Source organism: Lygodium microphyllum, chromosome 25 (genome assembly GCF_053477565.2).
Source record: "Lygodium microphyllum isolate KBCC chromosome 25, Lygodium_microphyllum_v1.1.10, whole genome shotgun sequence".
Lineage (NCBI taxonomy): Eukaryota > Viridiplantae > Streptophyta > Polypodiopsida > Schizaeales > Lygodiaceae > Lygodium > Lygodium microphyllum.
In genome coordinates this window covers 32,280,660-32,295,237 of record NC_141159.1, presented here as the reverse complement: position 1 = coordinate 32,295,237, position 14,578 = coordinate 32,280,660, and the positions used below count along the sequence as shown (strand labels likewise).

Here is a 14,578-nt window from a genome sequence, read left to right as displayed (position 1 = left end):
TGTGTGAGGGTGAGGGACCGTGGTGGAGAAGTTCACCATCATCTCCTCTCTTCCTTTTCTCTTCTCTTTTCTTGTCTTGTGCACGGCTATGGAGGATAGAGCTCAAAGGAGGAGGCTTGAGGTTGTTTGAGCTCGCATCTTGAATCGTGGAGCTATCGACTTGCTTGAGGGAGGAGGCTACTCATTTGGGCATCAAGATAAGCTCACTACACCCCCATAGGATCAAAGGCGCGTCGACTAGGTGAGAGATAGCCATTTGTGCTTGCTTGAAACATTTGAAGCAATAAGCGGTCTGTGGGTCTTAGCAGATGAGCGTGAGCTCCCACTTCAACTTTAGTTGGCTAGCTCTGTCCCTAAAATCCTAGCCCCTTTCTCCCCCACATATCATTTTAGGTCAAGGGTAGGACAATCCAAGGAATTGATAGACATGTTACTGCCAATCGCACTCTCAACCGTCCACCCTCACCATTAGGCACCATCCCTCATCATAAGTGTACAACTCTTCCTTGCAAGTACACTAAGTGCTACCATAAAGAATCATCGAGATCCACCTACACCTCATTCCAAACTCAATCTCTTATCCTCTTCCACCATTCCACCTCAAGTTCTAGGCATTCCATCAATGCCATGTGATTGGCGCTCAATAGTGAGAGGGGTAATGTTAACCCTTCCCTAGGTTTCCAAGGTCGAGTACCATATTAAAAAGTAAAAAGGTTGGGTGTACAAAGCCACAATCAACAATGTAAGACGCAACAAGGATTGAGACATCAAGAAGTAGATGATTAAGACTTTAGAAGTGAAAAAGCACCCAAATTTATAAAAAAGATACAGATAAAAAGTCAAGCACCATAAATTGAGTCAAGAATTAAAATTAAGATATTACAGTAACTATAAAAGTGTCTGGCTCTCTCCTATGTAAGTTGTAATTTAAGAGTTGTGAGCGCATAAAAGCCCTAAGTATAAGGGAGTGAGACATTGAGATTTAATTTAATGTAAACATGCCATATGGGTTTACTATCTTGCAGTTGTATGCAAAGAGAGTCTAGTTGTAGGTCCCCAAGAGTAAAATTGCATTGTCCATGTGTAAGGAGTCCATCTCATATTTAAGGTGGGAAAACTAATTTTAAAAACCCATTCTAGTAGCAGGGAATTAAACAAAGATCATATTCCTCTTGCTTTCTCACAACCTTCTACTCAATTCATTCTCTTGCTTGTAATAGAAATAGGGCATCTTCATCTCATGGGGATTTGAACCAAGGGGGTGAATCCATCTTGTGGGTTGTTGTCTATTTCAATTTTGCTATCTTCCTCTTTGCCCTCTACTATGAGAAAGCACAAAGATGTGTGTGTGTGTGTGTGTGTGTGTGTGTGTGTGTGTGTGTGTGTGTGTGTGTGTGTGTGTGTGTGTGTGTGTGTGTGTGTGTGTGTGTGTGTAGAGGGCAAAGAGAGTGCATGAAACAATATGCACCAATCCTTCTACATCTGACATAGAATGGGTATAAGACTACACAAGCAAAACTGTATCTTTTATTACTAAATTCTCAAAAGGAATCTTTTGAATGGAAAACTAGATAAAGATAGTGTTCAACGCAATCAAATGGTTGGACATTGTTGTCTACTCTTCTTACAAAGATCAATGAGCTTTTTTAGTAAACTTTTGATGCATCACTTTACTGTTCATAAAGGTTGCAAAGTTTTATCCAAACTTCATATTCAGCATCCTTGGTGTCCTTAACATTAAAATAAATTTATTTTGAGAGAGTCAACATAATGGTAGACCATGCAAGCTTATCCATCTCATCCCAAGCATCCCTATCCATGCCTTTGGGCTTTACACCCTTGCTTTTTATAGGCTTGGCTTTTTTCTTTTATACCAATATATTGTATATCTATTCTTTCCAATATGAGAAGTTAGTGCTCTTCAACTTCTCATTATTAAACAATGCATTTTACAAAGCTAATATGAATCCATAACCATCGCAATAGGTGCAAACTAAGAAACAACGAAGATAATATCAACTGCACAACCAAGAAATTAAGTATAGTTGCAATCTGAATGCCATCGCAACAGCCAAAAAATAGCAAATGCAATACCAAAATGGTTTCCAAGCACTCCTCTCAATACAAACTAATTTTCTCAAATCTTCCTACAATTTTCCAAGCCTAAACAGCCCTTGAAAAGTTGCATTAAAAAACTTTTATATCTTCCAATACAACCCATTTTCTTTTTGCAATGTGGACACATAAGACAAAATAACCAATTTAAGTCCTTCATAGTGTGAAAAAAGTTTCTGCAAAGGTAACTAGTTTCAATTGTTTACAAGATGAACATAGTCCTTTTGGTTTAGATTGAACCAGTTCAAATGCATCCAAGTATGAAACTAACCTCAAAATATCAAATTTCAAATTTGCAAGTGTAAATGGAGCTCCAAAACATCTAGTTTTTACATGCACTAGTGTGAATGGAATTTCACTAAACAAGTTCAATTTAAACTAGTTGAAGAGTCTTAGTGTGAAAAGGGACATTTTAGGCTAAGGTTTTGTTTTTCTAGCTTACAAATATTTGTTGATGCCGCCAATCACAACAAAACTCTTCTCAACAAATTCAAAAACTCGATTGATTTCGTTATTTTTAGCCACTCTTCCATGGTAGCCCCCAAATTGAGCCTCAATGGCTCCGTTAATTAAAGCAGTTTGTACTTGCATACACTTGGGCGCACTTTTTATGAGCTTGTGTGTAGTTGATAGCACTTGAGTGCACTTGGGTACACTTGCACTTGGGCATAACCACACTTGTGTACACGTGTGTATTTAGATGCACACTTGTACTTGCACTTGCACTCACACTTGAACCTGTACTTGCACATAGTCCACCATAGTGTGTTGCACTAAGAACTACACATCACATTACACATAAACCACTTTGTACTTGCACATAGTTGCACTTGTGCACAGGGCATGTGCATTGTGTACTAACCTAGCATACTAATTTCATTCCTTAAGCACATCTTAGTACATCATTCTTCTCAACCTACCTCTATTGTTTGACTTAAAATTGAGAGCTTGATGATAAGATTTATACCTCTTTCAAATTTGGAAATGAGCACCAATGTTGAGGTAAAACTTGACTCCTCCATCTCGCAATAAACCTTGATTCATGCTCCTTGTTCCAACCATGAGCTTCCATGGATAATGCTCAATGAGAGGAAAGGATGGTGGGATGTGGAATTAATGGAATAGGGGGGAGAGAGAGAGAGAGAGAGAGAGAGAGAGAGAGAGAGAGAGAGAGAGAGAGAGAGAGAGAGAGAGAGAGAGAGAGAGAGAGAGAGAGAGAGAGAGAGAGAGAGAGAGAGAGAGAGAGAGAGAGAGAGAGAGAGAGAGAGAGGGAGAGGGAGAGGGAGAGGGAGAGGGAGAGGGAGAGGGAGAGGGAGAGGGAGAGGGAGAGGGAGAGGGAGAGGGAGAGGGAGAGGGAGAGGGAGAGGGAGAGGGAGAGGGAGGGAGGGAGGGAGGGAGAACAAGCACACAAGAAAATTTTATGGGTGCATAGTTGTCCTTATTCTTCAGTCTTTACTTATATGTGAATGTAGAATGTGTAGATACACAAGGGATGTACATATACAGGGGTGCCCACCCACAGTGTTTGGCAATTGGCCTTTACTAGCACAACAAAATGAGAGTCCCACTCTCTTCTCTTATTAAAATTTGTGTGCATGTGTGTGCATGTCCCCCCTCCTTTTTCATGTCTAAAGTAAGTTATGAACACATAATTGTGTATATATGCCTACTATACACATGCAAGCATGCATGCACACATATACCCTTTGCCTTTCAAATAATAAAAATCAATCTACCTAGGCTCAGAAGATCTAGAACCATGAATGGTTCAATTTGGTTTCAAGGTAATTAAGCCTAGATAGGTATTTAGATACCTAGGCTGCCCTTTAGGCATATACACTACAATGAAGCAAAGTGCTACATGGCTTGAAGGGAAGTTTGTGAATCAGGTTAGAAAGCAAAGCCATGCTCATCTTAGCTTGTAGGGAGATTTGGAGAGATGACCCTAATGGTTACTTTGGTCTAGCTTCCAATGGTACTTGATTTTAGCACGACTACGTGGAAAAAGATTTAAAGAGAGCTCGAATCCTTCTTAGGGAAACAAGGAAACAATAGAGGTTGGAGGGCTATTGCTCGGCTACTCATTAGGATAGTAACATATATTTATCTACCTAAGGCCACAACACCCATAGCTATTTATCTTTGCCAAAAAATTTATAATTTCTCATCTTCCATATCCACTCTTATGGTAGCTCTTATATTCTTATGGCGCACTTTTATGGCAGATATTCTTCATTTTGGCTACCTTGATCACCAAAAAGAGCTAGCTTTTGGTTTATGTTATCCTCAAATCTAGCTATTGAACCCCCAACCTTGGGCAAGTCTCCAAATAGTCTTCACCTCTCTACATTACCAAAATATGTGACATGCATTCTCTTCCTCTCTCTTATAGAAGACACTAAGGGACAACATTTGCATGGATTGTTAGATATGCTCAATACCCCACCTTCATAAGGTGCCACCAATCATCCATGGTGCTCAAAGTTGTAAGGCCCCCATTATGAGGAGAAGTCATGTGTGAGCTTGGATATTGGTTGGGTCTTGACTTGTATGCTAGATGAGGTTTATGTGACCAAATAGGAAAAATATACATTTTGTGGGTCTAACCTTTGGGTTAGATATAGTAGTTAAGTTGGTAGCAACTTGAGGTACATTGCATCGAGTTGCAAGATGTGGGAGCACTCTTGGCCCCCTAACCATAAAGGGAATATTCCCTAGCTCACTAGGGAAGGCTCATAACATGGTAGGTTGGACAAGCGGATTTGACTACCCTCTTGAGTTATAAAAGGAAGGCAATTCAAAGCCATTATCAATTTATCTTTCACCCAATTAGAGTTCTTCCAACTAGCCTTAAGCTCTTCACCTACTATCTATCTAGATTGCCATTTCAACTTCATAATGGAAATGCACAAGTATAGATAGCCATCTTTGTATCTGTTTGCTTGGAATTAAATAAGTTTTTGTTCTTCTCTTATTTGTTATGTACTATCTATTACTTGCCCAGATTTTGTGCTATGTAATGTTTACATGGACTTCCCTAGCCTATCATTTGTAGCTAGCTTATTCACATTATGACTCTCCACAACATTGAGTTAAGTTTGTGTGAGAAAATGGCCCTTAACATAGACCTTGTTCTCCCTTTCCAAGTTCTTAGTTTAGCCTTAGGAAACCACTTCTTCCAAAAATGGGTAGTCTTTACAATGTAAGTATTCACACTTATCTTTACGAGAAAAACATGGCATGCTAACTCTATGCTTTTAGATGAAAATCCTTCATTTTCCTACACTTCCATAGCCTTGCACTCATTGATGTTGCCATCAACTAAGTGATGTTTTCATCATACATTCTTCTTTCTTCTTCTCAAGGAGTGAACGTGTAAGTAGACATTTAGATAGATACATATCACACATATGCACACATGCACTCACAAGGCACAAGTGCATACTATACCATCATTTGCATATGTAACTCTTGCTTGGCCAAACTTTATACTACTAAATGGAGCAAATATTTCAGGGTCTTAATAGACATATTACTTTGTAAATCTTTATAGCACAATTTTACTTTTGATTTTTACACTTAATTTGGTTATGTTCATTTAGAAATCTTTCCCAAGGTATTACTTCTACTTAAAAGAAGAAATACACTTAAAGGGAGAAATGTGTTTTATGTCTCATTGACATTTGTAATAAATACTAGAAATATTTTGACCATGTTAATTCACTTTTGGATGATCAATCATTCCTTGAATTTAAGTCTGTCTTGAAATCTTACCTCTTCCCTCACTTAAGAAAGTCTTGGAACCATTAGGTTTGTAAGAGTCCCACCACTATAGGTTTATTAACTTTGCAAATTCTTGGAACGTGGCTTTTGAAGCTTGAGGTGGATCCCCATGAATGTCACACAAAGAGAGAGAGAGAGAGAGAGAGAGAGAGAGAGAGAGAGAGAGAGAGAGCTTTAAACGAACCATGGATTGTTTTAAACCCATTTTTGGAAGGCCACACGAAATGAGTCATTGGAGTTTGTGTAGTATATTGTTTAGGGTACTACATAAACTCTTCAAGCACTGATTATATGTGTTGCCAACTTATGGTCTTGTGAACTAATAGTAACATTCGTCCACATGTAGTCAAGTACATACCATGTTCAAAGTCTTGGAACCTTAATGCCATGCCATGCTTGGGCAAAGGACTGAACTAGGAGTGTTTAGTGTGAATGAGGCTAGGTTCAGACGAGTGACGATAGAGATGTATCAAAGGGGCGTGCTTTTGATGTGGCATCTCCCAAATGGTTGAGACTTCCCTTCTATTTTCGCCGGGACCTACCCTCTTTCTACCAACCCCTCCCCCTCGGAAGAGCCTTGGCACTAAGGAAAAACCTCTCTTTACTTTCTTATAGCACATTGTGCCTTCGGCTTTGTTGTTCACACAAAGGAGGCGGAAGGTTGGTCATAGTTTGTAGTGCTACCGCCTTTGCCTAAACCTAGCCTGAGAGATACAGTCACATGGAAGTCAAAGCTGCTATCAATCATCAATATTCCCACCTTTATGTCTAGTTGCCTCATTGGATTGCAGCCTCTCTCTCTCTCTCTCTCTCTCTCATCCTTTTTAGCCCCTTTTCCCCACTTCACCACATGAGCTTGGCAAAATGAAATTGCTCTAATTTTGCATCTACTACCTCCGCTACGCCAAGTCACAAAATTTTGGGGAGCAAGCAAAAGCACTACAACCACATCATGTCAACTTAGACTCCACAGACTCCCGAGTCCCCATAGGTCCATTAACCTACGTGTGGCCCCACTCTTCCCCCTACTCTTATCCGTTGCTGTGTGCTTACATCAGCTTGTTCCATCTTGAAACACTTTCTAACATGTGGTAAGTCGTGTTCTTCTCTCAGGCAACGCAACGCTCATCTTCTATCAGGCAACGCAACGCGGATCTTCTCCTTAGTACACATGTCTAGTCATTTTGATTGTTCTGATGCAACGCTAAGAGAAAAATCGAAACCTTGCTATCTCTCACGATAACAGAGAGCAAATAGGGATCATCACCTAAGCCATGGCGCGTCCAGAAGAAGGAGCTGACCCAGATGAAGATTGGGATTGGGTCTCCTTCGATCGAGATTCTGTCTGTTCATCGAGTGAAGAAATTTCCTCTCCTGTGTAAGTCTCAGGCTTTTTTATCCTCTGTTGCAAGTATGCTAGCCAGACCACGAGTTATCTCATAAAGGGCTATTGCGAGAGTATGTATAATGGCTGTAGCATGCACACGCTATAGACCTTGTAAGAACCCGATAGTTAGAAGGCACATATTAGGACACATCTATTCCAGGGTTTACAGAAAACTGTTCTTCGATGTGCTTTTCACAGGTAGAATGTCCAAATTCTGGTTCAAATGATGAAAATTCCGTATTGTAGTTACTGAACAGACGAAATCTTACAAAGAACCGATAGTTAGAAGGCTCATATTGAGACACATCTATAGCAGGGTTCACACTCACATGATGACATTTCCCTAATGTAGTTATTGAACAGACCAGAAATCAGCCCAAATCCTAATTCGTCCCTTTTCCCATTGGTTGGGCAAAGACTTAATCCGTGAGTAACTGGTGTATTTGATTGATAATAGCACTTTTACGTTGTTTGTCAGTATGATGCCACAGCTGCTTTCCTGCATGATGGATTGCACATGCAATGACATAAAATGCTACAAAACAATGGTTCTTTCTTTCTTGGCCCAAAAAAAAAAAGTTTGGAATATCTTTTAGGAAATAGTAAAAATGCCATGTGGTAGTGCACTCACTTGTACATTGTGATTGTAGATTGTCCCTAGCTATAGGGTTCTTGAAGAATTATTATTGATAATTACTATATGATCATGGAAATGTCTGCCCTTGGACTCGGAATATTGGAAACCAAGGTTCTTGTGAGGAAGGTTGACCCAAGTGGGTCTAGTTCATCAAGGAACTCCAAGAGTTTGAAGGCCTAAAAAGCTAAAGTCTTGAGAATCTCAAATCTTGAAGGCACTCCAATTGAGTTGAAGGCTAGGAGGTCAAGATCTATCTCCTTATGTTTGGTGACTTAGGTTGGTGTCACGATTATATCCACTCTTGAACTAGTTGTCAATTGTGTACTTTGTGCAATCATCTCCTTCCTATGACCCTTGGCATTGAGTCAATGGAAAACATTGGGATGTAGGTCACTTTTGGAGTCGGCCACTTAGGCCTTCCCTAGGTTCTCATGTCTTGTACATACATAAGCCTTTATACAGGCCAGCCGCAGCCCCCCTATTCTTTGATAATTTGTGGTCCTTGTCTCTCTTGGGAGAGTTTTGTTTCTCATCAAGATCCTCATCCTTTCTACCACTGCATCTCATGATGCATATCGATTAGATTGATCCATTGCTTTTCTACCTTTTGTAGTGAATTTCAGCATAGAGGCTTCCATGTGTGAATTTTGACTTAGTATTTAGAGTGAGAGTTATCTTTTGACTTAGTATTTAGAGTGTGAGTTATCTCGTAGTAAGACTTCAATGGTACATTGTGAACACATAGTAGATTGCTCTTTAGTTTTAACTTTTCTGATTTTCATATTTTGTATGTCTCCTTCCCTCCTTTCCTTTTTCCTTTCGTTCTCTTGAACCTATGGATACATTATACTGCTAGGCACATCATTATATCTCTTCCTATTTAGAATTTGCAAATGTGTGTAGGATACAAAGTTGATATTTAGTGCACAATGTAGTTATGACCTTCATTACATGATTCTTACATGTTTGTTGTAGATTTAGATGTGTGGTAATGTAACTAGCCTTTCTTCTGTGGATGGGTAGTAAATCCTTGATTACAACTTATTTACAGCAGCAAACAATTAATGCAAATCTGAAAATACAAATTTAGCTACTACTCTTGGACAATGCACACCCGATTGGCCCCAAAATTGGCATCCCTTTCGGCATTTCTTTAGCTTTATTGAAGACAAAGTTGATTTACAATGAGATTCTCCCAATCCCCTTCGCAGCAATCCAAACTCCCCTTGCTGTCCAAAGTGACAAGCAAGTCTTCAATCTGATTTGCCCATTGATTCGGGCACTTAATTGGTCTTCATCTACTTCATAGACGATGGAAATGCCCCAAATTCAATTGCTAGCTAGTCCTCCACTTGAATTTAGCTGAAATTCAGCTTTAGCCTTGAAAAATCAAGTCTTGGAGCTTTCAATTTTTGGCACGCTTCTTGAGGCTACTGTTAAACCCTAATTTACAACAGGCTTTATAGTAGAGAAATTTGCAATTTCTCAGTCTCCAAGGGTCCAAATGCTGAGATTTTCAGAGCAAGGCTTTGTGAAATGGCTGGGAGATGAGAGAGAAAGCTGTAGAGAGAGAAAATTCAGAGTTTTGTCACGAAGAATGATTGAAAATCAGCCAAATGTAGCTGTTGCCCTGCCATAACAGCTTGTAGATGCAAAGAACTGAAGAAAATCAATCATTTACTGCTGCTGCCTTGTCTCAACAGCTTGTAGATATTGTCACTTGTTGTTGATTGGTTTTCTCTAGTCCGTGGGAGGAGCATCATCTCCTCTCTCTCTCTTGCAGGCTAAATATACTAAAAATGCCTCTCTCCAGTCTTATAAAGACTTTTTTCAGTCTTGCATGGGCATTTTTGACAAGTGGCAACCTTCCTAAATGGTTTTTTCAGCATTATCCATAATTAAATATTAAATTTCAATATTTAAATACTAAAAATTAATCTTAATAATTATTTTGGTGCTCAAAAAATTAATCTGACTAGAGAATAGTTAAATTCGCTAGGCAATTTTTACTCTCGAGTGTCTTTGCGCCATCTTTGACTATCATATTGGTGTTAGATACCATTAAATATCACTTCTCTAGTGTCACCAACTGACACTTATGGCTAAATAAATGACCTAGGCTAACAATTGGTACTAGATACACCAAGTACCTGTGCGGCATAACTTATAGCAACTTTTACATTTGACATCTTGTGATTTTCTCGTGTCTCGGGCTCGTAAATATACTTTAATCCCAGTTGCACCTCACATGTGCAACATTTACTTAATCATGTGATTAAAAATTAATCCACATGTTAAGTGAGGTTTGAAAAATACATGTCTTCATGATAGTCCTCCCCTTGAAATCCTTGCAATCGTCCTTGATTGGTCTACCAAATGCATCAAAAGCAAAGTACTACATTGAAATTTCCATAGGACATCATAGTCAACACAACATTGATGATTGCACACTGCTGTTCAACCATTCCATATGCCCAATATATGCTGAAAATTATCAGCCAACATAACATAACATAAGTGATAGATGACGGAGAGACAGATCCACAAAAACGATGAAAAGCACGAGTATCCTTCTCCTCCCAACCACGCCTAGATAAGTGCTGGCCCTCTACCCCGATTCCTTTGCCAGCCGTCAACTTCCTGAAGTCCTACTATTCCTGGACTCCCTTACTCTCTAGGCTCCCCTTAACCCCGTTCGGGCGCCCAAGAGCCCGGACGGTCATTCTCGTGCATGTTCCCCTAGATTTACCTTAATGTGACATTAAATGTCACTTTTAATGTCACATTTCATATTTATGACCTTAATGTGACATTAAATATCACTTTTAATGTCACATTAATGTCACATTTCCTTCCCCTTAAGAATCGGTTTCGTCCTCGAAAACGATATTTGGAAGGTCTAACTGTAAATTGGGAAGCCTTTTCTTTAAAGTACTTACTCGCTCCCATGTTGAGCTTTCTTCTGAACAATCTTTCCACTTAACCAAACATTCTTGATAAATAGTATTTCTCGTTCGCCTATTACGAACATTTAATATTTTTTCTGGTTCATGTGGATTAGATTGGTCATAGAATAACTCCTCAATATCATCATTTAAGATTAGATTATCCAAATCACCCAGCTTCTTCCTTAATTTGCTTACATGAAAAACTGGATGTATTTTACTACCAACAGGTAGTTGGAGCTTGTAAGCCAATTCTCTCACCCTTTTAAGTATTATGAAAGGACCACAATACCTTGGTGAAAGCTTTGGACAATGTCCCTTTTTCATAGTTTTGGTTTGTTCAGGCGCCTTAAGATAGACCAATTCTCCTTTTTCAAAGGAGATGTCTCTTCGGTGAGGATCGACATATGCTCTAGCTCGATTTTGAGCTTTTTTAATATTTTCTTGAGCAAATTTTAACATACTATTCATATCCTCCAAAAAATCTTTAGCTGCCTGAACCTTTTCCTTATGCAGTCCTACTGCAAAAGGAGCTCTGGGCTGAAACCCATACATTAACATAAATGGACTATATCCAGTGGAAGAGTGCTTGGCACTGTTATATGCAAACTCTGCTAACGGTAAATACTCTTCCCAATTAGTTTGCCTTTTACTTACATATGCCCTAAGCATATCTTCAAGAATTTGGTTAACCCTTTCAGTTTGCCCATCTGTTTGTGGGTGATCCGCCGTACTCATGCTAAGTTTAGTATCCAATTTCCTAAATACCGCACGCCAAAAATGGCTATCAAATTTTCTATCCCGATCAGAAACTATATTTGTCGGAAGGCCATACAATCGGTATATGTTCTCTACGAACAATCTAGCCAATTCTGGTGTTTTAACATCAGTTGAAGTTGGAATAAACCTAGCCATTTTGGTTAACCTATCCACAATCACCCACACAGAGTCGTGCCCCCTCTGTGTTCTAGGTAGAGCAACAAAAAAGTCCATGGAGATACTCTCCCATTTTCCCGAAGGAATTTCTAATGGATGGAGAAGTCCTCCCATTTTTAATTTTTCAGCTTTATTAACCTGGCACTTATTACATTTGACCACATAGTCAAGGACGTCCTTATTCATTCCAGGCCAATAGAACTGCCTTTTAATAAGACTATAAGTCTTATTAACTCCTGGATGTCCCGCACTAGGGGTATCATGACACTCATAGAGTATTTGGCGCCTTATTTCTATATCTTTCGGGACACATACCCTACCCTTGTAGAGTAAATAACCATTATCAATGGTAAAATTCTTCCACTTGAATCCAATTTGAGCAACCCCTGATGCTCCATTTCCTTGTTGAACATCCTTAGATATTCCTTCCTTAGTAGAAGCACTTTCTGTTGGATCCCCATTTTTTATTGCTTCCCATATGTTGGAATATGCCGGATCAACCTGGCATTTCCCTTTTAAAGATTCAAGTAAGTTGAAAGTGAACTGAGTAAAACTCAATTCATTAATGATGGGCATTCTGCTGAGTGCATCAGCTACTATATTATACTTTCCCTTTCTATATCTTATCTCATAGTCGAACTCTTGGAGGAGTTCGGCCCATCTGGCTTTACGCCCGTGTAAATCTGGTTGATCATTAAGCCACTTAATGCTTTCATGATCCGATAAAATCAAAAGTTTGGCACCATACAAATAGTGCCTCCATTTCTTCATTGCATGTACTATTGCATACAGCTCCCTCTCATAAATAGAATAATTCTGTTTTGCACGATCTAATTTCTTGCTTTCAAAAGCAACTGGTCGACCTTCTTGTAATAAGACCGCGCCGATTGCCTTATGACTGGCATCAGCTTCAACCACAAATGGTTTGTTGGGATCCACTATTAATAATACTGGAGCTGTAGCAATAGCTACCTTAAGTTTTTGAAAACTTTCATTTTGATCTGTTCCCCAATTAAAACTTTTCCCTAATGTTCTTCTCTTGATTTACTAAAGATCAAGATATCATCCAAGAAGACTACTACAAAATGTCCTAGATAGGGCCGTAAAACACTATTCATCAGCTTCATAAAGGTAGCTGGTGCATTAGTGAGGCCAAAAGGCATCACCAAAAAATCATAATGCCCATATCTAGTACGAAATGCCGTCTTGGAAACATCTTGTGCTTTAATTCTTATTTGGCGATAACCTGATCTTAAGTCTATCTTTGTGAAGAATTTTGCCCCTTACAATTGATCAAAAAGATCTTCCATTCTGGGCATAGGAAATTTATTCTTCACCGTTATTTTATTAAGTGCTCTATAGTCAACACAAAGTCGCATAGAACCATCTTTTTTCTTTACCAATAAAATTGGTGAAGCCCAAGGTGAATTACTAGGTTGAATAAATCCTTTATCCAGGTAATCCTTAATTTGTTTTTCAACTTCTTGATGCTGTGTTTCACTTAACCTATACGGTGGTTTTGAAATTGGGTGTGTATCCTTATTTATGTCAATTGGGTGATTTATATCACCCCTATCTGGGGGAAGGCCACTTGGTAAATCAGAAGGAAACACATCTTTAAAATCATCTAACAAACTGTTCAATTCATTATTAACATTCAACTCACAAACATAAGAAAATTGTTGCTTTATATTACAGAAAGTAAAAGTATTCTGTACAGGAAGAGACCATAGCATATATACCTCACAAATTTCCTTCTTTATCAGCTTCTGAACTTCAGTAGAACACAGCAAAGGATTATCAGATACTTCATGTTCACCTTGAATGACAAAAGTCTTACCATCCCTTTCAAATTCCAGTGTATTATGGTGATAGCTACGTTTTAAGGATGGTTCCAATCCCCATAGCCACTCCCTCCCTAGAGCAATATCAGCTCTTTCCATGTTCATTATTTGGAAATCAAGCTTATCTTTATATCCTTGAATCTCGATTTCCAAATTGGATACCATTGTATCCCATATTTTATTATCTTGGCCTTGCATCATACAAACAACATATTGATGCTCACTGTTTTGTTGGGGAAGTTTCAATTTTTTGACAAGTGCATAATTTATAAAATTATGTGTGGCAGAGTCATCAATCATGACTCTAACCCGTTTTCCAGCTATCAATCCATGTACTCTTAAGTAAATCATGTGGCCCAAAAGTAGGCTGCCACATAGAAGTTGACATACAACACTTATGTTGTACATCCATGTGCAAGACCTCTAAAGATTTATACTTTTCATGGCCCTTTAATTCTAAGGTCTGCACTACATGGATTTGTTTTTCTTTTCCCTTGCCCTTGTCCTTTCCTTTATCTTCCCCCTTTTTCTTTTGAGGGCAATTCCAAGCAGCATGGTTAGGGAATAGACAATTAAAACACAATTTTTCTTTTTTGGCCTTATCAAAGTTATCAAGACTTAACTTTGGCCTCATATATGGTTTCTTTTCAAAAGGTTGTTTTTTACCCTTGAAAAATGGCATTTTCCTTTTAAATTTGCCCACAAATTTTGAGGTTTCCAATTCCTTAGACTTGGGCTCCGTATCAGTGAGACTAGTGAGTGTACCTGGACGCGTACTATCTTCATAAATTAATGCAAATTTAATTGCCTCTTCCAGCGTCTTAGGTAAACTCCGTTTTACTTCCTTTTTACAGGCTTTATCCAGTCCCCTAATGAATCCTCTTGTTTTTTGGAATTCATCAATTCCTTCCAGTTTGAGGATTATCTCACG

The 14,578-nt window shown here is 38.8% G+C and overlaps 1 protein-coding gene across 1 annotated transcript in view; it reads left to right on the top strand.

Annotated features, from left to right (window-relative positions):
• The first annotated feature begins 6,964 nt into the window (after nt 1-6,964).
• Nucleotides 6,965-14,578, top strand: part of LOC148014050 (uncharacterized) — a 33,893-nt gene continuing 26,279 nt past the window's right edge. The window contains exon 1 of the mRNA XM_087666771.1: nt 6,965-7,276. Within this exon, the coding sequence (XP_087522897.1) occupies nt 7,173-7,276 (104 nt within the window). The 5' untranslated portion in view covers nt 6,965-7,172. The remainder of the gene's footprint in view (nt 7,277-14,578) is intronic.